The 26,748-nt window shown below is 37.5% G+C and overlaps 1 protein-coding gene across 1 annotated transcript in view; it reads left to right on the plus strand.

Moving 5' to 3' along the window:
* Positions 1-26,748, plus strand: part of NRDC (nardilysin convertase) — an 853,803-nt gene that overhangs the window by 302,529 nt on the left and 524,526 nt on the right. The window contains exons 20-21 of the mRNA XM_044086887.1: positions 8,113-8,129; positions 21,136-21,286. Of these exons, the coding sequence (XP_043942822.1) occupies positions 8,113-8,129; positions 21,136-21,286 (168 nt within the window). The remainder of the gene's footprint in view (positions 1-8,112; positions 8,130-21,135; positions 21,287-26,748) is intronic.

Below are 26,748 nucleotides of genomic sequence, written 5' to 3' on the forward strand. Positions count from 1 at the left end.
TCTCCCTTTTTCATTGTAATCTCTTTTAACTTTGAATTATAGTTTTATTGTGCTGTGTATAGGAACCATAACTGCGTAGCTCTGAAGTATCCATTCAAATCAGGTAATCCAGTCAGCCCTGTTCTACTTGAAGAATGAGTTTATCCCGTTTAACTCTTGCTGTCTTCCCCTCCCAGATAAAGGCCTTCATCTCTTTATGAATTGCTATCCACAATTTCTCCTCTAATATGCCTGACCTGTTTATAATACTAAAGGGACTAAAAACATTTTGACTGCTTGTATCTTACTGTCCATATCCATGTAACAAAGCTTCCATTTTCTTAGTTTGTGTATTCTTTTGTTTAGTTTCTTCCCACTTATCCTTAGTTGCCACACCAGCATCATTTTAATCCATACTCCTAAGTACTTCATTTTATCATGTCTACATAAATAAGAATATTGCTGAACCAATTCATGTGTGTGTACATAATTTACTGCTACTGACGGTTTTAACTTCATTAATTTTGCATCCCGAAAAGTTTTGAGACTGTCTCAAAATGTTCCATAACACTGTAATGTCTCTTTCTGGTTTTGTCAGGTATAAAACAATATCTGCAAACAGATGCAGCATTTCTTGATTACCATACCAATTAAATCTTTGAATTTCCGAGACCCTTATTTTCTTTGCCATTGGTTCTAAATATAATGCAAGTAATAAAGGGGAAAGAGGACATTCCTGCCTGATTCCTCGACTCAAGCAGAAATTATCAGAGAGGACCCCATCCATTTTAATTTTTGACTCCAATCCCTCATGTATTCTCCTAATCAATCTTATAATTTTTTCAGGAAATAATTTTATCAGGAAATGAAAATGATTCCATTGCCCTGCTCATAAAGTCCATGCTTACTCTGTCAAATGCTTTTCTACATCAAGACCCACCAACAACAATGGCATTTTCTTAGATTCTGTTTCTCTGGCTCATCAGTGTTCTGTTAATGTTATCAAATGTTTGCCTCCCATCCCCAAAACCACTTTGATCCATATATGTCAATTTTGGCATTACTTTTGCCTTTCTTTTAGCCAGTATAGATGAGAACACTTTGCAATCATGGTTTATTGAAATGGGCCTGTATGAAACTGGATCTGATGGATCTTTACCCTCTTTAGGTATTACAGCTACCACTGCTTTCTTCCAGGATGATGGTAGTTCTCTTAAAATACTGTTAAACAATGGTCAGACTTCCAGTATCAAATTTAAGTTTGGTATCTATGGTAACCCCAAAGTTTGGTGTGGGAGACTGGTTCCATATGATTCCATTGTTGGAGGACATTCCTGAAGGTTGGGGTAGTGGCATTAGGTGGTTCATTTACTTGGGGGTTATTTAGTGTGGGGAAAAATAGAAGTAATTTAGTTTTGGATGGATTTAGTAGTAGCTTTAGTTCTGAGAACCATGTTTCAACTAAGGAGAAGCAATTTTGGGTTGCAACTTGAGTTTGGCAAGAGAAACGTCCGAGCATATCAGTGGAGTCATCTGTATTGAATGCAAGTGGCTTTAGGAATGATCGTGTGTAAACTGTTAATAAAAAGGGAAAAAAGAAGGGGCAGTATAGATGCTTGTGGAACACCGCTATTAGTCCGGAGTAGGTCTGATGGTCTCTTTTGCCACTGAACCCCCTGCTTTCTACTCATGTAGTCGTTAAACCAACTTATTGTTGATTTACTAAGATGAAAGGTTTGCAGTGTTTGTATTAGTAGATGGTGGTTCACCATATCAAAGGCTTTTGATAGGTCAAGAAAAGAGAGGAAATAAGTTTGTTATTGCGGTTTTGGTTGATTGAATCAACAAAGGAGAGAAGAGCAGAGGTTGTGCTGTGATGGGGGCGGAGTCCATGCTGGGTGTTAGACAGGAGGTTATTTTGAGAAAGATGGGTAATGAGCTGTTTATGAACACAGCGTTCCAGGATTTTGGCTAGGAGACAGTATAGCTATTGGCCTGTAGTTAGATGTGTCAGTGGAGGATCCAACTTTATGGAGAGGGATGATATAACGGTTGATCAGGCAATGGCGTCAGATGCTATTTGTAGGTAGTTGGCTGGGAGTAGGTCAGCCATAAGGTAGTTTCTTTGAGTTTTTCAAGAGGGAACGAATGTAAGAGGGTGTGGGTGGTTGTTAGTTAGGAGAGAAGGGAAGGGTTTTTTTTTTGGGGTTGTGAATGAGGGAGTATTGGTAAGCTGATTGGCGAGAGACTGGATGGTCTCCGTAAAAAAATGTATTGAAAGTGTTAGCTATTTCACTTGGATCTTTGCTTTGATTTGTGATTTATATCATCTCAAGTAGCTCCTGAATAATCTCTACTACCTATTCCTTAAATTCCTCTTTTCAAAAGATAATTGGGAAAGCACCAGTGTCTTTTCATTTCATTACCCTATGTTTTTATTTTAGTTATTATTGGAGCATGATCTGAAATAGTTATTGGGTGCATATCTAGACCTTCAATTAAATGCACATGTTCCTGTGAAGTGTAAATTCTGTATAACTTAGCCCATTTTTTTATGTCTCGGGAAATATGTAAATTCACTTGTAATTTCTGTTACTGAATTTGCATCTTCCATGCCAAATAATTTCATAAATTTCTTCACAAATGTACCCTCCTTTGTTACATTTTCCCTTCTGGGCCCCCAAACACATTTTCACTGTTTCCAATCTATTCCCCACCGAAAAGTAATATTCCTTGCAGAAAACTGATTATTTCTTCCAAAATTTTCTTAAGCTCCATTATAGCAGTTTTAGGTGGAATATAAATACATGCCAGTGTTATCCTTCTCCCTTGACAGTAGTCCCTTAGCACTACAAATCTGCCATTATTATCTTTTTTATCCTCTTCTGTCACTATTGTAGCTCCTCTTGCAATTAGTATATGTACAGTAAGACGCTGTCCGGTTCGATTCTCAGCTAGAGCGTCTTCTGCGTGGAGACATGCATGAATGGGCGTACCTTCGTTGAAGGTTGTGTGTCAGGGCTGGTAACTCAGCATGTAAAAATCAACTACCAATCATTAGCAGACTCCGTTCTGCTGTGGCGACCCCTAACCGGGAAAAGCCGAAAGACGCAACAGCTCTATTTTCCTTTGTCTCGGGTATTCGGTTGAATAACCATTCTGAAAATCTTTCTTTATGAAATTCACATGTTCTTTCCAAGTGTGTCTTCTGTAACATAGCTGTTTGCACTCTACATTTTTTAATATAGTTCACTATTTCTTTTTTATATTCATCTTTGAGACCATTGATGTTTAAAGACATTACAGAAAGCATTGTTGTATTTAAGTTTTTATTCCCATCTTTTATGTATGACACAATTTTGCTAAATGTCTAGTTCCAGGTTTTGCATATACTGTTTGGCAGGTTGAACTTTTATATATAGTTGTTTCTTGTCATATCCATTTGAGCCTGTGTCACATCTTACAAAACTTTGTTTTATTGAAAGCCCTCAAAGAAAAAAAATCTAATACCCCTAAACCTATTAGTTTAATAGTAACACACAAAACTATGTACATCTTTAAATATTGAAGTTTTAGCCTCTGATTAGGAACAAAAATCCCAAACTGACAGCCATACTCAGAGAACTCCAAAATCTCGTAATTCTCTCTCAATGCAGTAAGTCGCCATCTTATAAAATATCATCACACTCGTTATTAAAAACAGAAATAAATTTACACTTAGTTTCAACAACACTGGTATCAAATGCATAATATGCGTTAAAATTATTCTCCGAAGTGCATGAGTATAAACTGTCTAAATCTGATTCAGTTTCTGTACCATCATTTCTGTCATATTCATTACTAACAATGACTTTGGTTAAAGTGATATTTCAATTGCAACTTCTGTTTTAAATCAAAAAATATCACATTTTAAATCATGTAAGCATGGGATTACTGTGGGTATAAACTTCAAACCACATTCAAGAACAGACTTTTTAACTTCATTCAAGTTGTATCTTGATAAATGCATTTGATAGCAGTGTTTACCACTGATTACGAGATTTTAACAGTGACCTCAATAACATTCCCTACATTCTTATAGAGAAAATAAACAATTAATTTATTCATTGGTGTGTTCACTGGCTTGGTAGTTATACATTGTCATTGTTTCCAGTGTGTTTTTTTTGTTTTTCCTGTGGCCAGTGATCCTAATTTAGACATTCCCAGAGTTTTTCTGGACTTACAGAGAGATTCACAACAGTGTTGCATGGATGGTTATCTACTTCAGCGTAATGAACGTATACATTCCTACGAGGTGGCTGGGAGACCAAGTGTAGGTCAGAGAGAACAGATTTCCACAGTGTGGGATAAGTGGGAAGAGGATCGTAACCATCGTTTGCAGAACCCATTCATTAACATTGGCAGAAGGTTTTCGGCTTCCATAAGTTTGGATAACAAGGTACTATGTGACTCATTAGAGAAATTATTGTGGGAAGGGACTGCTGTTTTTTTCAGTATACAAAGTTTGTCTAAATATGTTGAATTGGATATAACCCCTCGACGGTTGCAAGCATATAAAGATCCTGCTACTCCTTTTGATTTGCAGGAAAGAAATGATAAAATGTTTCACAAAAGGTGGGTTCTTGCTGCACATAAATGTACTTTAGAATGGATCTCTATCTTGATAGAGAGAAGGTAAAACAGAGGGAGCTACGTAGTCAAATTAGCTCCACTTGTACAATTTTGTTGTCTAAATCTGGCCCGGAGTTTTTAGATAAATTGTTGAGTGACATAAATGTTAAATTAAAGGACTATGAAAATTAAATCATGGAAAGAAAAGAGAAAGTTATTTTGTGACACCCAAGACTGTGATAATAGTGCCTTCTCAGAGGAGAAGGACTACACATCATTTGCGCTTTCAGGAAGAAGGTAACAGAGCTGAACAGAAGTCCTTTTCTTCCACACACAATTCGTTCAAAACTACTTTTTCAGCAGAAGAGGATTTTTTTAGACAGCAATGAGTTTCCACCTTTACCCAAAGCTCAAAATGCAGCCCAACATCAACAAACCTTTCGTGATGGATCTAATTTTTGTCAGCAAAACTAGCAAGGAAAGAAACACCAACGCAACAGATATTATACCCATTCGCGAGATCAACAACAGCAACATTTTCAGTACAATAAAAAATGCAAATGGTAATCGTGAGTCTTATTGTTAATTTATCAAGATACAGCTTGAATGAAGTTGAATAGTCTGTTCTTGAATGTGGTTTGAGGTTTATAACCACAGTAATCCCGTGCTTATATGATTTAAAATGTGATATTTTTAGATTTACAAGGAAGTTGCAGTTGAAATATCACTTTTTTAACCAGTCATATTGTTAAAAAATGAATATGATAGAAATGATAATACAGAAACTGAATCAGATTCTACTGATGCACTTTGGAGAATGATTTTAATGCATATTATGCATATGATACCAGTGTTGTTGAAACTAAGTGTAAATTTATTCCTGTTTTTAATAATGAATGTGTGAAGCAATTTTATAAGATTGTTACTTACTGTATTGAGAGAGAATTACGAGATTTTAACAGTGGCCTCAGTAGCATTCCCTACAGTCTTACAGAGAATATATGATTAATTTATTCATTGGTGTGTTCACTGGCTTGGTGGTCATACATTTGCTAGAAAAGTCTCAGAATAGTCAACATCCTTTTTAATTTACTTTTTTCTCTTAAAACTTGTTATAAAATCAGTCTAAGGTCCTTAATCCATTCGTTCTCCCATGCAAGAATGAGAAAAAGCACATTTACTTTTGTCATGCTCTTTTAAACAAGGCTTTTTTTCATCTTGCAGTGCCCACATTTCTTAAAACTGAACAGTAAGTGAGAGTGGAGAAAGAGAGACAAAAAAAACAGAAGCACCTATTTACAGTCTCCATTACATTTACAAATAACTGAAAAAAACTTTACTTAATATCATGCAAAGGAAACCGTACACCACAAAAATAGTGCCATTAAGGAAAAAAAATGTTTTCTTTACTTTTTTTTTTTTTTACTAGTTTCTCTCCTCTCTTATCCTCCCTCTAAAGCATTTTTCAGAATATTAATAAGATGCAGTAGGGCATATACTTTAGATTTCCCCACAATTCCAACAAATTCTGAAAGTCCAGTATTTCCAGATGTTCTTGTTCTGTCATATTTCACTAATATAATTATTGCATTCTAATCCCACATTAAATTACTGCTTTTATTACTGATTTCCACCTCCAAATTCCAGTTTCTGTTTAATTTCCAGCATACTCTCGATTCTTCTAGTCAGCTGTCATGCTCCCTTCCTTCTCTCCAAATATTCAAAAAGGTTTCACAGGTACAGTCTGTGTATAGTCTTTATTACCAGAAGAACAAGAAGCAGAATCTCCTGTTTCACAGCTCATATTTTGGTCAAACGTTTTATTTCCTCCTTAGTATGTACTTCATCAAAAAATGATTTTATCCCTCTAGGGAAGAATTCCTTGAAGACTGCTTGGTACAGCAGTGTGAATCTCATACCTGCATCTTGACATTCCCTGATGTAATCATTCTCTGCAAGTACTCCGTCTCCCACTTTAGTATTTTGTCCTTCTGCCACAGTTTTTTTTTTTCCAGAATCAACTCCTGCTGGTATTACTATTAAAGGTCTAGGTTGCTTTCTCATATCCAGGTTTGGAGCATACACACAATGTGCCTTTTAGCTAGGAACTCCTGTGGTGGAATACCACTCCATTTGCTTATTTGTGGTTCATAAAATTAATGCAGTCTGTTCCTTCCAGTTTCTCTGGTATAGCTGAAAATCTCAGGTTTTTCCCTATATGCTCTGTCCTCTAATTCTATTTTTAGAAACATCTGTTCATGACCAGTTTTATATTTGGCCAATCTTTTCTTTACATCAGCCTCTGATTTTTTGCAACTTTATCACCTCATCTGAATATCTGTTTAAAGCTTCTTCCATTTTTACAGCCTTTTGTTTGTGATGATATACCCCATCTGTGTTTTGTTTCTTTTAACCAGGTCTGTGTGCATTTGTATTATATTTTCCTATAGATTAGCCATGTCTAGAGGTTGCATTGTTTTTTGCTGAACAGCTGCAAAACTTTACCCAGTCAGTGTTTCTTCCTCTCTTTTTGTAGCTGATTTTTTTCCAAGTGCTCTCTATTTCTTTTGTTCCTGACATCCAGGCAGTGCACTTAGTAGCCAGTTACTGAAATTTACCCATAAACACAAAAGTCTACTGGCCTTCTGAGTTTGTTTTCACACTGGGAATGTTAGAGTTAGGCTGTTACTCAATGTGTAGCCATCTTAGAAGTCCTCAAGCTAAAAATTTTTTGATACAGGATTGACGTAATGAGAATGCCCAGTACTTATGCCTACCTTTTTAAAACCCACTAATTACAATTAATCACTTTCTCCTTAGCCTGGTTAGGTATCTCAGTTTCCTTCTTTCTTGTCTCCATTTGTTGTCTGTATGTCTTAAACTAGTTGTACTAATCCATATATGTTTTATAGTCAGATTCCCCTAGTCCCTTTGTTTTAAATTCATGCATGTGCATCCTCTTTATTAGGGTTATTTCATTTGTTTGTTAGCAAACCCTGTAGAGGATTCAGCTGGTGTTTACAGAAGTATTTAAAGTTGCTAACTCCAAATAATAGATGGAAATCTCCAGTGATCAGCTTCCTTATAATATTAACTAAGTGAAAAACTTCATTAATTGAGCTTTATGATCTGAAACTGCCAATGGTACTGTGAAGATTGGGTGAAGATAGATGAAGGCTGCCAGCCTAGCCAGATAGAATTTTGTAGATAATTCTGTCATTTGTACATAATATAGGCCACAGGTTTGTCACTTAAATGCGAAAAGACTGCTGTTAGTTGTGGAACTGCAAAAAATGTAACGGTGCACTCTGCTGGCAGAAAGCTGACCGAGTAGAGCATGCTGTGTCCCTTTGATCTAAGCACAGTGCTGAAATGTCTAAATGAAGGCATTCCTTCTATTGTTTTAACCAAGAGTTAAATTGCTAGATTTAAACCTGCAAATGTATTTTTATTGCTCTGCTTCCTGACCAGCTGCAAGATAACAAAATGAGATGTTAAGAATGTAAATGTAGTTTCTGTTAGTCTGAGAACCCAGGAAAGTGTGAAGAATGATGTAACGTGAACCAGGAATGTGATTTTAAAAACAGAGAATCTGAGAGTATTAAGCATTTTTGTCTTGCCATCCAACTCATCAGCACTCTGCCTGTGTTTTATATGTAAGTTTATCTTAGACATGTGTTTTCATTAGAAATAGCTAGAAACTAGAAATATTAGACTGTGTTTCTCTGTGATGGCAGAACTGTACTACTTTATTAGTTCTCTCTGATCTCTGAATGCTTGACTAGCACTGTGTAGTAAAAAGTATTGTCTTGTGCTTTTATTATTAAATATTTTAAAACCTTTCAACTGTGGCTGTTTTGTCTAGAGATAAGTTAATCTCTAAGAGTGCATTGCATGTATATAGTGATCCTGTACTAAGTCACTCTAATAACCCTTGACTGTTTAGTTATACTACCAGTTGGATAATAATATTGCACAGTAATAATTGGACACACTTTTAAGGGCCTTTAGGTAGCTGATAAATATTAGCTGGGTGGTGGTAGTGATTTCTACAGTATAGTCTGGTTAAAGAGGCACAACTGGAGAACCTGTGCCAGCCTTTCCCAGGAGTGTCTGTGTGGTTGTATAAACTCTTCTCAAAGGAAGTGGTGTGTGTGTGTGTGTGTGTGTGTGTGTGTGTGTGTGTGTGTGTGTGTGTGTGTGTGTGTGTGTGTGTGTGTGTGAGCGCGCATCAGCTACTTGGGCAGGGACACGAAGCACTGGTTGGACAGAGGGTGCTGGAGGTTTTACCTTGCCCACTAGGCTGAGATCTGGACTCTATAGCTGTGCCAGTGGGGAGCCTTATTGGGGACCTGGAGAGCAAAGGAGCAACCAGCCCCGGACTGACTGTGATCTCTGTGTGCTCTTAAGGGAAATTGCATTTTACTGTGTGTATTTGTTATCCTTTCCTCCTATGAGACAACCCTCACTGGTGTTAGTGGTAAGGATTGAGGCTCCTTGATTGCTGGGCCAGGGCAGGGGCATCACAGGTACAATTTTAAAATACCCCATCAAACAAGTCGTTGACCACATTTGATGCCTAACACAGTAAAAAAATATATTCATTAATTCAGACATATCAGTCTGCCCAAGTGAATCCAGTATTTACTTTAGTAAATACTATAGGGAGGTCATTTTGAGACATTAAAATCACTTCAACTAACGCAGTCTAATGTAGGGAGGGGCCACCAGACAACATGCTGTGCTAGCTGATGTGCATGGCCAGTTCTAATTATTGGGAACAGTTTGGGTTCAGAGCCAGCAAACTTTTGTTTTCTCTAGCTTTGCAAGCTGTTATATGGGCAGGCAAACCTAGATCTCCTAATAAGGTGCAGGGAAGAGATTGTCACTGTTATTAGTATGTATTCGTCCAGGAACAATGTTCTTAACCAAGTTGGCAGGAAGACTGTATGTTCTTTAAAGATGTGATAAAGATCAAGCATCAGCTTGAGTGGAGTGCAGTCATAGGAACTGTAATAACAGATAGCAACTGGAGACACGTATGTCTTCTAGCTACATCACACAGTAGTGAGGTTCAGTTGTTCTAGCTACACCACACAGTAGTGAGGTTCAATTCTTCTAGCTACACCACACAGTAGTGTGAGGTTCAGTTCTTCTAGCTACACCACACAGTAGTGTGAGGTTCAGTTCTTCTAGCTACACCACACAGTAGTGCGAGGTTCAGTTCTTCTAGCTACACCACACAGTAGTGCGAGGTTCAGTTCTTCTAGCTGCACCACACAGCAGTGTGAGGTTCAGTTCTTCTAGCTGCACCACACAGCAGTGTGAGGTTCAGTTCTTCTAGCTGCACCACACAGCAGTGTGAGGTTCAGTTCTTCTAGCTGCACCACACAGTAGTGTGAGGTTCAGTTCTTCTAGCTACACCACACAGTAGTGTGAGGCTCAGTTCTTCTAGCTACACCACACAGTAGTGTGAGGTTCAGTTCTTCTAGCTACACCACACAGTAGTGTGAGGTTCAGTTCTTCTAGCTACACCACACAGTAGTGTGAGGTTCAGTTCTTCTAGCTACACCACACAGTAGTGTGAGGTTCAGTTCTTCTAGCTACACCACACAGTAGTGTGAGGTTCAGTTCTTCTAGCTACACCACACAGTAGTGTGAGGTTCAGTTCTTCTCGCTACACCACACAGTAGTGTGAGGTTCAGTTCTTCTCGCTACACCACACAGTAGTGTGAGGTTCAGGAACTTTGCTCAGAAATATCTCCACAAGTACTTTCATATGACACGGTGGCTAGCAAGCATGTTTTCAAGGGGCCTTTCCATTATGTTGGAGGTGTGTAGGTGAATATATTGGACTTGAGACAATATATTTTAGAAATGTACTCAGCTGGTGTTTGCACTAGTCAGGTCTGTTGATTTGAAGGAGACAAAATGGCAGTTCACTAGATGTGTATTACCTGAGGGTTTATACAGCTGAGGGATGGTATAGGTGTGAATAGATTTTGTTGAACCTATTGATGGTGTATAAAAATGCAATCATTCAAAAATGGAAGCAAGTGGCACCTCTAACAGTAGAGAATGTGGCTGACCTAATTGTAGAGATTCTTGAAATGAAAAGGAAAGATAGTGAGAATGAGAAGGGATGGACATGAGAATAAGTGGAACTTATGTTGCAAAACTTAGATTTTCTTACACATACAAAAGGTGAACAGCAAGATGAACTTAAGTTGTGCATCTGTCTCAGTGGTACTCCCTCCTTCCCTTTCGCCCTCTGTGCCTTCTATCAGTCAGCACTGGTTAAATTTGATTTATTTGAAATGCGTTATTGACTATTTATAGTTTGTTGGTTTAGTAGTTAAAGTTTTTCATCTCTTACGTATTTTGGTCTCATTAGTAGTACAAATGCTAGAAATGTTAGCTAGATAAAGCAAAATTAATAATGGTTATTTGGAAATGTAATTAGGCCATTGATTGCGAATTTGTAATTTTCAAATTTATTTTGAATTGTCTTGTGTTTGTTAAAAGCAGTGGGATTATTATTGTACTGCAGTGTATTGAATGTATTATGTGATTGCCCTTGTTTTTTATGTATTTGTGAAGCAATGGATATGATGTAATTTCAGAAAAGTATTTACAAAATTACCAGCTACTGAAGATGAGAAAAGGAATCTCCCTATCCCTACTACTGAGCATGGTCATGGGCCAGAACTCACTTCTGATTTGTTATAATATTCCAATCCCCTCCAATGCACAGTAACATTTGGTAGAAATAAGTTACTTCTCCCATCATTCACCTTTTAATTTCCTTTGCTCTGCCTTGGGGGAAGCACATGCAATATTGGTCATCGTTTAATCATACCAGTATCACCTCAGCATTACATGTCTGTCTTCTGTAGCTGCTAATTCTTTTTCAGATGTTCTTCATCTCACATTGCTGCAGTCCTTACATATGGGTAGTCCGCTGTCCTCGGTCGGCCCGAATACCAAAGTATTAGGGCTGCGTCCCGGTCATGGCCTCAGATCTGACATCAGGTCAGGAGTAAGAAAAAAAAATGATGACGACCATATCCTCTCAGCCTTTTTGCCGCGCGATGCATGCAGCAGCAGCATTGCCGTGCTCGTGCCGCTGAAATTCTCTTTTTCTTTCAAGTCTCGGGTAAAAACCAGTTGAGCTTGTTGGCTAAATATTTTTTGTTTTTCTTGCCTCTGTTACGCTCAGACTCTTCTGCTGAAGATATTCAAAGATGTTTTCTCGGAGGCTTCCCTTCCAGATTCTTTGCCCTCCCGCCAGTTAAACCTCTGGTGAACCTTTTGAGCCTGCAGCCACGGCCGGGAGTTAAAATTTTTATCATGGAAGACTTTTTTTTTGTTGGCCACCTAAGAAGGAAGGGTTTCTTCTAGATTAGTACAGATGGCAGTGGAACCTTCTTTTTTTTTTTCATTTCATATAAGTATCTTATCCTTATGCCTAATTTATGCTCTAGTGGGTTTTTAGTGTGGCTCCTTGAACAAACTGTTCAACTGTTCATTTTTTGCAGACCCCCAAAAAAATAGAAGATTTTTGGCATACTTAAACAAACTATTTCTAAATGGATTGGGTTGTGTATTTCTCTGTTATTCCTATATCATGGTAAGGAGATTCCGCTGAATCAGACCTCTTCCACTACAAGCTACTGCCACTTCTTCTACTTTCTAAGGGGGGGTAGCTTATACAAATTTGGAAGCAGCACTTTGAGTTCAGTTCAACTTTTTACTTTTTCCTTCCTCTTTATTCTCCTCTCTAGTCTAGAGATGAAGAACATAGTACAGTTTTGTACCTACCATAAATGTAGATGTGGGTGATGGTTATTTGGGCATGTTTTGGGGAGTATCCTGTTTTTGGGCTGTGGCCTTTTTTTTTTAAGATCTTTCTGACATCTGGACAAAGAAAAGAGATATGGATATGGCTCGGTCATGCGCTTTTTTACCCCCCTGGCGGCTGTCAGATCTGGCGCTGATCCGGCGAGCCGACCTAAACGTCATTCCGGCCCCATATGTAAGGACTGCAGCAATGTGTTATTAGGGATACCCCTCCTCAAACAAGGGTATTACCCTCTGCTTTTTCCCCCCACTTAACTTACACAGTGCCCTTCTTTGAACCTTAACTTGAGTAGTTTACTCTGTGCCATTTGATCTTGATGTGTTTCCTGGAGCATAATTATATGGGGTTTCAGTTTTTTGAGTCATCATCTCTCTTATGTTTCACTGCATCTGTGAGCCCCCATTGGCATCCTAACATGTATTCCAGTACTTCAGTGTTGAATCACTAATTCACATATCTCCTAGTTTATAGCATTTCTAATTTACTAGTCAGCATGTGCGCCACATTTCTTCCCCCTTGCACCTGTTGCTTCAAGGTGATGGGCTAAAAATAACCCTTGTTAAATTAGAAGAGTCATGCCAAAAGTCTGGTATTTGTCCACTTTTGCTATCTAGTTAAGAGAACAGTCACAAGTATCTTCAAAGGTTATGAAACAGTGAGAATGACACAGTCTATCCCTAGTGTTCCTCAGATGAAGAGGAGAATTTTCATATGGAGAAAATTGAGGCCCCCTCTCAGCTTAATCAAGACAGCCTTCTAGAGGACTTAATTAATGAATTTATTTAATTACACTCTGGATTGACCAAGTTAGTCCCACTAGGAAAATGGTCTGCTTACTGGGGGGACTTCAGATGATGTTTATATTGGCCAGGGCACTGGGGAATTTCCTGTACTCTTTTCAGTAAGTGCTAAGTGCTGTGGGATCTTTTACACCCACCTTAGCTACTACCAGTTCAGGCATATGAGGTCTCAGTTAATGATTCATCTGAATGAAGGTACCCTCAGGAGTGCAACACCTCCCTTTATGTTGCACTACAGTGTCAGTGCTGGAAAATTAATCCAGCTACTTGGTGAGGGAGTAGGATCCACAACCTTCTGATCTTCCAGCATCAAAGGCGAGTGTGCTCCCTGCTGAGGAGGCTTTCCTGAAACTGTAAATTGTATGAGTTTTATTATTATTTGGTTATCCACTAAGAGAGGCCCTATTTACCATCAAAGTAGTACCTGCAGGTGAGACTTTGAGTCTAAATACTGTCCCTCCTTTTTTCGGCAGACATGTTATGGTAAAGTGAATGGGGATATAACCACTTTCCTGATACTGAGCCATAATAAGGGTAGGTAAGCTTTATGATGATGGGATATTTATAAAGGTGATACAGAAGAGCTTTCCACTCAGTTTTGCAGCCCTATGATAAGAAAGACAAAAGGGAGTCTATGTTGGACGGGTATATAAAAAGGTCTATAATTCTGCTATCTTAGTTGTAAGACCTCTTTGTTACAAGTCTAACATGATTTCATTTATTTAAACGTGTCAGTCTACTTAGAGCTGTCATCACAACTGACCAATTTCAGACCGTTGTATTTTAAATTGGATATAACAATGCATTCAAATAGTAACACAGTTTAAGTTAAATTCTACAGTAGATAAGATTGTAGGGCTTGCATTAAAGTGTACCTATGATATCATTGATGCCTCATCAAGGATTGCTATGTGTGATGTTGCTTTACGTCAGTATGCATGGCTCAGATCAGTAATCTGCCTTGGTAATTGTGAAGCACAGCTTTTGAATGCTTCCATCACACATTTCTACTATTTGGACCACAAGATAATGACATTTTAATAAACCTCAAAAAAGGTAAAACAGGATTCTCTGTAAAATATATGTCTCTGCCCTCAACCCCAGTTCTTCAGATTTCTTCCCACCAATAAGAGACCTTGGTACAGAGAACAAATGTCTGTCCAAGTTTTCCACTGGAGGTTATACAAATCCAATGATTTGCCTGCTGTTTTTACAGTATCTTGTTCTATTTCTCCAAATCTTTTGGGTTTCTAATACCATGACAGGAATGGACCCCATTCCTAAGTCTAAGTATGATTGAAGTTCATGAAATTAGTATTGTTTCAGTCTTTGTCAGCCAGACGTGCTCTTTACAGCATCTGCAGTATGCGCAGTAATGACTCCTCCTGCAATTCGTACGGGGTTAAATGGATTGGTAACATATTTTGAAACTGTCTAGGCATCTTTCTTCCACATTGCTCCCATTTCTGCCTGCAGATCCTGATATTTTATAACTTTGTGTCTGCAAGACACTAATCGCTGGTTGTGGCGAGATCAATGCTACTTTTGTCTTCTTTTCTCGGACCACTATATCCGGTTTTCTAGCATTTATCTTTTGAACTGTTGGTAATGGGTGATCCCATGTGATATAAACTTAATCATTTTCTATGATGCTTTGTGGCTCATGTTTCCAAGTTTTTCAGTACTATAATGTTTACACAATCCCAGTGCAACAGTCTTGACACATTATTATGCCTTTCAGTATACAGTTCTTCAGCCATTAGTATGTCACAACCAGCAACAAGGTGTGTGACTATTTCCAATTCTGTTTTACAAAACCTACATTTGTATGTTTCTCCCACATGTTCAGTGGACTTTGTAAACCAGCGTGTATGTAGCCCACTGTCTTGGGCTGCCAGTATTAACCTTTCATCTCTTGGTTTTTCATTCGCCTCTCCTTAACCATTCCTGCATTTGTCCCTGATCAACATGAGGTTCTTCCAGAAGTTTTCTATACTTGCAACTATATTTATGCTTTTTCCACATTTCTCGTCTTCTAATCTGGTCCTTCACCTTATATTCTTTCTTTTGTTTTTTGGCACATTCAGTTGCTGCCTGATTTTTATCTACTTCTAGTTTGATTTCCATTCCTGCTTAATGCCAATATGCTTTTTGCTTGGTTAAGCAGAGAAGTCATCTTGGATTTATTCTCCTCATGTTTCAAAATGTTCACTACGTTTGGGTCTTGTGAGGTCAGCAGATATATGTGGAATCCCATAATTGTAGATCTGTACATGTATTTCGAGGAGGCCCATCCCTCGTTTGGAACGGGGAATATATATTCTTAGTATACGCTGATTTTTATAGATCATTTGGTGAGCATGAAGCATCCTTCTTGTTTTAATATGTAATCTGTCCAACATGTTTTGGGGCCAGTCAGTCACTCCAAAACTGTAAGTTAGGACAGGAAGAGCAAATTGGTTTAAAGCTTACATTTTGTTCCTAGACTCAACGCTGTTTTCAGGATTAATTTAAGTCTTCTAAAAGTATTCCTTACTAAGTTTTATGCACATTTGCTCATGTTTTATTGCTGATCCTTCATCAAGTTCCAAATATTTATACACTCCCTCTTGCTCAAGTTCTTTTATATCACATTCTAGTCCCAAACATGCGTATTCCTGGTGCTGCAGTTTTCCTGCTTTAAAAGTTGCTTTTGCACATTTATCAAGACCAGATGGCATTTTTATGTCATCTGAAAAAGTTTTGACAACCTGCAGTTGTGTCTTCAGTTCCTCATCTGATGAGCTGTAAGTTTTAAATCATCCACAAAAAGAAGATGAGAAATCTTTATACTTTGTTGTTTTTTAGGAGCCAAATTATAGCCATGGCCTAAGCTGTTAAGTAGACAGCTTAATGGGTTAAGGGCAAGGCAGAATAGCAGCGGTGACAGAGTTGCCTTGGAATATCCCCCTTTTCATTTTTTCCCTAGAATAATTATTTGTCCTTTATCATGGCTTAATTGCAAAGTGGTCTGCCACTGCTTCATGGTCACTGTAATGTAGTCGATCAGTGTTGAATGTATGTTATACATTTTTAAGCACTCTTATCCATGAATGTGGGATACTATCAAATGCTTTTTTGTAATCAATCCATGCCATAAGATTCTTTCCCTTTTTACAGTTCTTCACTATGACTTTAACAACAAATGCAAATGATCCTTTGTTCCATATGACATTGGTTTATTGCCCTTTTGTTCTACTGCCATAATTGAGTTTTCTTCTAAATGACTATAAACTCTTTTGGCACCAATTTCCATGTGTAATTTATACGTCATCAGAAGGCAAGTTATTGGTGTATAATTTTTAGGGTAGCTTGCATGTTCACTCTTAAGCAGGAGCATTGTTTTTCCTGCTGTTAGCCAGGTTGGTGTTTGTTAGGGGTGCGCATATAAATATTTCGTACTCATGGCTAAATGTTTGTGCAAAGATGTTAATACTTTTAACCAAACGTTAGGTACTGCATCTGGGCCTGGGGTTTTCCAATTAGAGGCTTTTTTAACTTTATTTCAATTTCTTAGACTATTACTTCATCCTATTTCATATCATGTACCTTTAAACTTCTTATTCTTTCTTTAATTTCTTTTACCTTGTTTCCCAATTCTTTATAAAACTTTTTTGGGTCATCAGTAAATTGCTTATTTTGCACTTTTCCCTTATATTTATCTTCACATCTTCTAAGTTTTTCCGCCTGTGCTGAAATTTTTAGTTTGCAATAGTGCATGATATATCCTGGTCTGTTCTAATACTGCACATTGCTTTTATCACATCTATCTATCTTAGTATTTTTGTTGATCTATTCCCCCTTCTATGGTTTTCTAACAGTGACACTTCTTGTTTTAACTGCTTTATAGTTTTCTCTATTTGATATTTCCATGATGGTGTTCGATTTCTCCCCTTCCTTTCCCTAACTACCCTGTGTTCTTTTGGTAGAACTTTATCATTTATTAATTTAGTTGCACAGTAGTATATCCTGTTTACTTCTGTTATATTGCATGGATCTCTATGAACAGTCCTAATTACTGTATTAATTTCTTTTATCAGACTTCTGACTTTTTCGGGTTTTATTAACCTTTTGCAGTCTATTTCTTTCATTGATCTTGATATATTTGTCTGTGTTAAATCGAGCAACTCTTGTCTTAGCTCATTTTCTTCCAAACTAAGGGCATATCCCTTGTTTTCCATTTCCAGCGGGCATTCTATAGAAGGTTCTGTAGCATCTTCCTGTGGCACATTCTCTTCAATTTCATCCTGTGCCATCCATTGCTCTGTCATATGGGAACTCACTGACCTATAACTCCTCAACATTGACTGCATCAGTTTCCTGTTCCTTCCTTTGCTGTGTGGCTTCAAGTGAACATTTATACTGGTTTCCTGTGGGAGGCTCCAAATTATCTTCATATGGCACCTAACCAATTAGCTCCTGTTCCACTGGTTTCCCCTTAATTTGGATATCCATCACTCTATCCTTTTGTAGTGTTTTCTGAATTAGATTTTCTATTCTGAATCCTTCACTTTGCAGGTACTCCATAACCTCAGTTTCTATTTCTTTAACTTCTCCCTTGCTAATCTCCTCTACTGCTTTTCCTCTTTGTCTTCTTATTTTTTGTATTGTAAAGTTTTCCATGTCCGGATTCCTTTGCCTGTATTTCTCTTCAAAGATCTTTGGTGCTGCTCTTTTTATATTGGTTAGTTTTGCTTTCTCCTTTGCATAAGTATTAGACCATATTAGATCTCTTTCTTTCCCATGTTCATATTTCTTCTTAAGACGTTTCCTGATCTTCCTCCTCCTCCTTACTTTGGGGACTCACTCCATCATGCTGTGATGTAACATCTGTCCTTCTACACCAAATCCTTCACTTTGCAGGCACTCCATAACTTCAACTTCTATTTTTTTAACTTCTGCTTTACTAATCTTCTTTTCTACATTCCATCTTTGTGATATTATTTTTTTATTGTGAATTTTTCCCTATCTGGATGCCTTTGCCTGTATTTCTCTTCAAATATCTTTGGGTGCTGCCTTCTTTATGTTGATTAATTTAGCTTTCTCCTTTGCATAAATATTGCACTATATCAAATCTCTTTCTTTCCCATGTCCGTATTTCTTTTTTTATACTTTTCAAATATCTCTTGGTTTTGTTGTTTATATTTTCACACTTCGTCAGATGCTTTTTTTTCCTTGAAACAAATCAAAGTTTCTTGATCTATATACTGTTTTTCACAAATCTGTTGTATTAATGAACACAAATTTTCATTTGAAGCTTCTGGCAGTTTTTCTTGTGGAAGTATTTTTCTTTCCTTTAATTTTGTCTTAATCGTTTTGTATATCTTGTGTCTGGAAATTCTGGGCTTTTTGCATAATAATAGTACATAATTTCTTTCTTATCCTTAATTGTCCACTCTTATCAGTTTTTGAGATTTTTGTGGACTGCTACTTCCTTCTACAAAGGGGGGGGGCATCCTCCCCCCAGTCCCTGGCCTGCCTGGCCCCATTGTAGGAATCTTTCCATATTTTGAGGGTTCTACTCTGTTTTTTCCCAGTCCTGGCACCAGTGCACTTACCAGCATTGGACACTTTTTTATCCTGGGTCTTGTGCACCCAGGTATCTTTTAATTTTTGACCTACATCCGTCCTTATCCCAGTGAAGGTATACAAGTTCAGGGATATGCAGGTCGGGATGTAGCACCAAAGTCTACTATATGCATTTCTACAGAAACATCTAACCATTGAAAAAGCAAAAATAGTGAAGTTCTGACTGATCCTAGTAGTGAATTTCTGGCCCAGGTAGATGTGATTCCCTCCGCTGGCCCTGTAAATCCTAGAGGGGAGACTCAGGCTTCTAACCTTCAAGTGCTTGATAATCCTGCCATCAGGCAAGTGTCACCTGGACATCAGTTCCTTTGTTAGGCTGATGTCATCTGGACAGCAGCTTCCTCAGACTATCAGCATGCCATTTCCAATTCTAAACCCACAAAATAACCCGAGCTTTTGACATGAACACTAATATCCTTACTTCACAAACACATTAGGTATTACTCTGTTAGAAGAGTTTCAGAAGTACAGGCCTTGTCGGTCAAACTTTCTCACTGCAGCATTCCACAAAGATAGGGTGGTGCTGGAGGGAAATCCATCCTTTGAATGCAGAGAAGCCACAGAGACCAATCAAAACCTGTTTGTAAACCTCCCAATCTTTTTCCTCTAACTACCAAAACAAAGGAGGTTACTTTCTTCACTATGTGGAGTGTGTGCAGTGGGGGGGTTAAAATAAATAAATAATACTTTTTGACATGTCCTACAACTACTGCATCAGTAAAACATGTGAATTCAGAAAGAGTAACAAATGGCTGTCCGAGCATATTAACTTCTCCTACCTTAAAGTTGGCTAAAGTGAATTCCACAGCTCAGACCTTGACAGCACTGGCCACCTGTACTAACTTCTTTTGGCTTACTTCACTAGATGATATTTGCAGAGTAGCCACCCTTTCCAGACTCAAAGCTTTTTGACAAGTTCAAGCCTGGTCTGTGACATAGTGAGATAAAACTCTGACTGCTTTGTAGATGACCCAGATTTGAGTAGCAGCTTGGGCATGTTTAGGAGCCGGCAGGGGAGGCAGATCTGGCTAGCCACATGGGAGACACACAGCTGCAACATTAGGTGTCCATTCTGTAGTGAGCCTGTACTGCTGTATGCAACTTGCATTGAGGCAAATTCAATGTGCAGAGGTAGACACTAGAGTTTTCACCTCGACCAGGGATTCCCAGCTCCCAAAGACACAGAACAAATGGGCTGATTGCTTGTTGGTAAGAGGAAACCTTGCTCTCAATTGTGTGTGTGTGTGCAGGGGGGGGGGTTAAAATAAATAAATAAATACTTTTTGACAAGTCCTACAAATTGGACAATTGCTCCTCATTTAGTGCTACCTTTGTCAAAGAGATGTGCTGCCCATTCTTTAGCTGTAAGTATCTGAGAGCTGCACTTAGTACTTCAGATTGGCACAGAGCTTCCTTCCTTTTGCTCTGTACCTCTTCTAGGGGTTATCTGTATTCTCCAGCCTTTGTGCATATTTGTGGTGTACATGCCACATGCTGGAGAGCTGGGAGCTGAGCATCATAATGGGAGCCAAAGAACAGAACAATCAGCCTGAAGAATTCTAGGTATTTAGTGGATGGATCTAATGCCTGTAGCATATTGTCCTGATATCCAGATGGCCGAAAAGTGGATATGTTGATGGTAAGGAATGTCGATACATGTAAGTGGAGTTGGTGTGTGTGTGTGTGTGTGTGTGTGTGTGTGTGAGGGTTAGGTGAGGAAATAGATGTTGTGCTTGTGTCCGAGTCTGTCTTGTGTAGTGGCAGTGTTACAGGAAAATTTTAATGACATTAAGGTATCTGGTAAGGTTGGGGGAAGAGGAGCATTAGGATTAGCACCTATTACTAAGGTGGTGCGTGGAGCTTATATTCTCCAGCATTTGTGCATATTTGTGGTTTACTGCAGGCTGGAGAGATGGGAGCTGAACATCATAATGGGAGCAGAAGAACAAAACCAACAGCCTAAAGAACTGTACGTATTTAGTTAACCAATGCCTGTAGCATTTTGTCCTCCATCTTACAGAAGATGGACTTCTTACTGATTTAACATTTATGGTAAGTAAAGAACATTTGTTTCTGTAACCCTTAATAAACAGTGAGTGTAGGATATTAATGATAATGAGGTAGTCAAATGTTCTTCCTGAAGTTTGTAAAATATATTATAAAGTTGGTATTGTAACACAAAAGGTGTTTTAAGTTTGCCTATTAAGTTGTGCTTGTGTACAACAGCTGTTTAATATCCTATGCTTGTTACTCTAGCTTGGTGCTGTTTGACATCTTTGTGAATATTTTGGCTCACAATTTGGCTGAACCTGCATATGAAGCAGATGTTGCCCAACTGGAATATAAGCTAGTGGCTGGAGAGCATGGCCTAATCATCAAAGTGAAAGGATTTAATCACAAGCTGCCTGTAAGTTACATTTAAGAAACAAACAGCTTCTTGATATGTTTTCACCCTTTATTTTCAGTTTTTTAAGCAGTTTTATTAAATTATGACCTAGGCAAATGTACATTAACAGAAAAGAAAACAATCTGTATTAACAATTTTTCCATTTACATACATTATTCATCCCATATCTTTTCTTTGTAACTGTCTTCAGTCCAGCATTACATAAATTGGTGAATTCTTGCCTTCCCTTAATCATCACTCCTCCTCCTGACATCATACTGAATGTATTGTTACCACAATTTCCATTTATTTCTATGTACTTGGCTCCTATCTTTTCTATAATTTTCAAATTTTCAGTAGTATAAAATACAGTTGGTTTAGACTTTGATTCCCATTTTCTAGTATATATATCTTTTTATATAGCAACCATAAACGTAATGAGGCTTTACTGTGTCTAGACATTTAAACCCTGTGCCCAACTCAAAAGAATCATTTCCGCAGTTAGTCATATGCTCATGCAATATTGCTGACAGAGTACTTTGTAGGGAATTATTAAAATCTGCCAGCTCATTACACTCCCAAAACATTATGTTCCCAGATACTTCTTTCTTCCCTACCACGCCTCCAACATTTGCTGTCTACCTGAGGAAAAATTCTATGAAGTCTGCTTGGGGTGTAAAAATACCTATGCAAATACGTCCAAGCAAAGATCCTAACCTAAACCTTGTGGACTTTGTTGAACACTTGGGAGCCATGCATATGTCCTCCCATTGTTCTCTCTCAAATTACTTTTCCAGTTTTTCATCCCATTCTTTTCTAACCTGTTCTGATTGATTCTTATAGCTGTTACGCAATGTTTTCTATGGCCTAATTATCTTTTTTTAAAAGCAGCTTCTGTTCTAGAGTCAATATTTTACGTACGATTCCATTCTTACTTTCTTTTTGCTTGTACTCCAATATTAATCCCTAATAGGGAAGGCAGTCTCTAGCCTGTAGTCCAAATGTTGTCTTGGTCATATCCCACTCTACCTTTCCTGCTCTAGTTATTTGCTCCCAATATCTTGGTTCCTTTGTCACTTTTCTCTAGAAAATTCCAGCCCCCTTTTACCTATTTCCTGTACCCCTACTTGCAGTCCTCCCTCCTGGCAAAATCTCTGGTCTCCATTCTCATGTTGGCTTAGTTTTTAGAATATTTTCTGCTACTTTATGGATGTAATATTCTGTATGGTTGTTGTTCTCCTTAAGGATTTGCATCCAAAATCCAACTCTCTCCGTCTGTTTCTTAAACTTCATTATCCCTTTCCATTTTGAATTATAACCTTCTGTTTGTGTTATGTCTCTGAGCCTTAACTGTGTAGCTCTAAAATTTCCTATCAGATCAGGTAATGCTAGCCACCTCCTTCCATTGGAAGGATCAGCTTATCCCACTTAGATCTTGCCCTCTTCCCCTCCCAGATAAATTCCTTCAACTCTTATAGCGTCTTAGATTTTTAATAGACAAATGATCCGGGGAGACTTTCTAAGTCTAACAAAGTTTTCCCAAAAGAATAGTGATGTTCTATATCCAAATAAGACATTGAGGACCATGCGTGTATAAGAAACCTCTGCCCATAAGGGACATGGGTGCCAGGCCCGGTAATTTATTAATTATTGTAAAACAACTTCTCTTTTAGTTAAAAATAGGCCTGACCCATATATAAAACTAAAGGGATTAAAAATATTTTCAGTGCTTGTATCTTACTATCCATATCCTTAAATAAGAGCTTCCAGTTTCTCAGTTTTTGTATTATCTTTTGTTTAGTCTCTTCCCACATATTCTTGACTGTTGTAAAAGAAACCTTTTTAATCCCTATACCTAAATACATAATCTTATGTCCCCATAAATATGGGTATTGCTGAACCATTTCTTGTGTGGTAGATAATTTACAGCTATAACCTTTGTTTTGTCTTCACTAATTTTATATCCTGAAAAGATTTGAAATTGTCTCAAAATGTTCCACAACAAGATGTCTTTTTCTGGATTTTTTTAGTTATAAAATATCATCTGCAAGTACAGCTATCTTTTCTTGATTACCATGCCAGTTATATCCTACATCTTCGAGTCTCTTATTTTCTTTCCCAATGGCTCTAAGTATAGAGCAAATAACAAAGAGAATGGAGGGCACACAATCCTGGTTCCTCTGTTCAGACACACCTTATCTGAAAGGAACCTTCCCACATTAATTCTTGCCACTGATCCTTCATATATCCTCCTAATTTGCTTTATTGTATCAGGGAATGCAAACGCTTCCATTGCCTACTCGGCATACCCTGTCGAATGCTTTTCCTGCATCAGCAGTTGCATTATTTTCTTACGTTTTGCTTCCCTCTGGATCATTGTCCTATTACTGTTAGATGTTTGGTTCCCCTCCACAACTAGTATAAACATAACTCTCTCTGCAGTCATGGTTTAAAACTGAAATGGGTCTGTATAAAACTGGGTATGATGGATCTTTGCCATCTTTAGCTGATGCAGGCACCACGGCTTTCTTCCAAGATGTTGGTGCCCCCCCCCCCCCCTTTAATGTACTGTTAAACAAAATCTTCCTTTATCACTTTCTTTCCTCCTAACCTCTATATTCCACAGGAATACCATCTGTTCTTGGAAACTTTCTACATCACTGTTTTTATCTCATCTCCTCCTGTATTGACTGTTATTTGTTGAGCCTCATCTAACTCTAAACCATGGTGTAATTAAGTCTTCCATAAGCATTTTCATTTGTGCTCTTTTTTTATTTCCACTTTTTTATCAACATACAATTTTTCATACATTTTCTGGAATATCACTAATACCTCTACATGATCTCTTGTTATTTTTTGTTTTCGGCCCCCTAAGTTTGGTTCATAGATTAGTACTAGGCTAACTGCTCTGGTGGGCCATTTTAAGCCTAGCCAATGTCTCCATGAGAGAATCAAACCCTGCACTTTGTAAGGTAAACACCTTAACCATTATGACAACCTCCGTATAACACAGCCCTTTCTACTTTCTGTTGCTTAAGTAGTTGTGCTAAAAGTTTTTGTGATCTGGAGTTATCAAAAAATAGTTGCTTATTATCGAGATGCTCCCTTATCTTCTCTTTATCACTCAGCATTTACACCTTTTCTTATTCTGTGAAATTTCCCTTATTTTACAATATTTTAACGTTTGTCAGCCCCTCTAAGTAATTCCTATTACTTCTTAACAAAGCCTGTTTCATATTTATCTACCCTATTTTTAAACTACATTTTCATTTTATCCCACTCATTAGCTATAACTTCTGAAGATGTTTCTATCTTCCCTGATAACCCTTGAATAATTTCCACTACCCATTGTTTAAATTCTTCTCTTTTTAATAGCTAGGTAGGAAAGCACTATTGCCTCATTTTTACTTTATTGCCCTGCATTTTTATCAGTGCATGATTTGACATAGTTAGTCTTCAATTAAATGAACATATTGCTATGAAATATAATTTCTGTCTAGTCTAGCCCATTTATTGTACCTTGGGGAAAAGTATGTAAATTCTGTCAGAGTTCCTACTACTGAGCTCACATGTTCCTTACCAAATATTTTCATAAATTTCTTCAGAAATCTAATTTCTTCAGAAATCTACTGTCTTGTTGTATTTCCTATGTATGCCCCCATACATCCTCACTATTGTAAATCAAATTCCACTCCCCACCTTTAAGTAGTATTCCCTGCTGAAAGCCAATTATTTCTCCCAATTTTTAAGTTCTGTAACAGCAGATTTTGGTGGAATATAAATACATGCTACCATAATCCTACTTCCTTGCCAGTAGCCCCTTACTACCATACATCTACCATTATTGTCTTTTTTCCCTCTTCTATCACTGTTGAAGCCCATCTAGCAGTTAGTATAATTACTTTTGTTTTCATTTATCACTGTTATTCTGCTGAATATCCATTCTGAAATGTTTTCTTTATCAAATTCACATGCTTATTTCTTTCCAAATGTCTCTTGCAGCATTGCTATTTGCACTTTACATTTTTTATAATTCAATATTCTTTCCTTTTTTGTCTGTACCTGTAAGGCCATTTATGTTCTAGGATAATATGGATACTGTAGCCATGTTTATAAAAAAACTATTGTTCCTACCTATTACATGTCAGCTTTTTTTGAATGTGTATTTCCAAGTTTTATGTTACGTGTATATGCTGTTTTGAAGGCTGATCTTTTTACATTTGTTTCTTCTCATCTACATTTCAACCTATGGTCACATTCCTCAAGACTTTTTATTTTAATGAACACCCTCAAAGAAAAAACTAAATACATTTACAAAATGCTCCCCCATCCCCTATTAACTTAGAACAAACATACAAAACTGTGTACATCTTCAATAATGAAGTTTAACCCTCCAGATAGGAACAATTGCCCAAGTCATCAGCTGCACCCACAGGCATTACCTAACCTAAAATTAAGGTTAGTCATGCTAAAGTGTTTGCTATAGCCTGTGTTCCCACTTATACTGATTGCTATTTTTCTCTGTTCCTCTCCATATGTAAAAACAGCTTGTAAGGTTGTCAGAAAGCATCAACTTTTAGCCCTAAGAAAAAGTGCACTAGCTATCTTTAAAACAAAATTATGCACTGTTCTTGTAAATGCAATAAAGTATTAAGGCTCCTAGGGAGGCTGCTATCTCTTACTCCCTGTAATTTCAGCCTTTGTTTTCCACTGACGTGCTTGCTATTGTACCTTTAAATTCTGCATTTTCCTCAGCAAAGAATACTGTGTACTCTCAACATTAATTGCTTACACTTGCATACAGCTTGTCTCCATGTAAAAGTAGTTAGCAGTGAGTCTTTGTCAATTTCACTCAAATCAGAATGTTTAAATGGCTTCAGCTGCATATGTCTTGAATCCCGCTGAATATTTGCTAATGGTAAAAAAAACTAATATCTTTGCACATGTAGGAAATTTAGCATTTTTTGTGTATTTCATCATTTTGTCTTTTTCAGGCCTATTTGCTTACAAAATACAATTATTTATAGCTTAAGCCAAGAGCATTAGTCGAGATATTTACCCTTGTAAAAATAAGAGACAATATCTTAATTTTATGTGTAATGCAATCAGTGCACTTTTATACCTCAGCCTAATCACAGCAGCTCAAGATCACAGTATATTCGTAGTAAACTTGCCTTTGTGCCAAGCCTTTCTGCTCTTATTATATTGTAAAGCCTATATTTCTTAAACTAAAAAATACATGTTTATTTAATTTCTTTAAGACCTACAACAGTCGCTGAAAAGACTCCCCACCCCATTTGAAATACCTATGACTACACAGTAAACAAAACTGCTTTACTATAGATAGTATGCACTTTATATCATGAAATGTTTTATACAATTGCTAATAAAAAATTGTTTTGCTTAGTTACTTTTTTCCCTTTTAATGCCCTTCTAAACATAATGACAAAGTGGGTATATGCTTTACATACAGTCCACCCACA

The sequence above is a fragment of the Protopterus annectens genome, chromosome 10.part0 (assembly GCF_019279795.1).
Source record: "Protopterus annectens isolate FY-2018-M chromosome 10.part0, PAN1.0, whole genome shotgun sequence".
NCBI classification, from domain to species: domain Eukaryota; kingdom Metazoa; phylum Chordata; order Ceratodontiformes; family Protopteridae; genus Protopterus; species Protopterus annectens.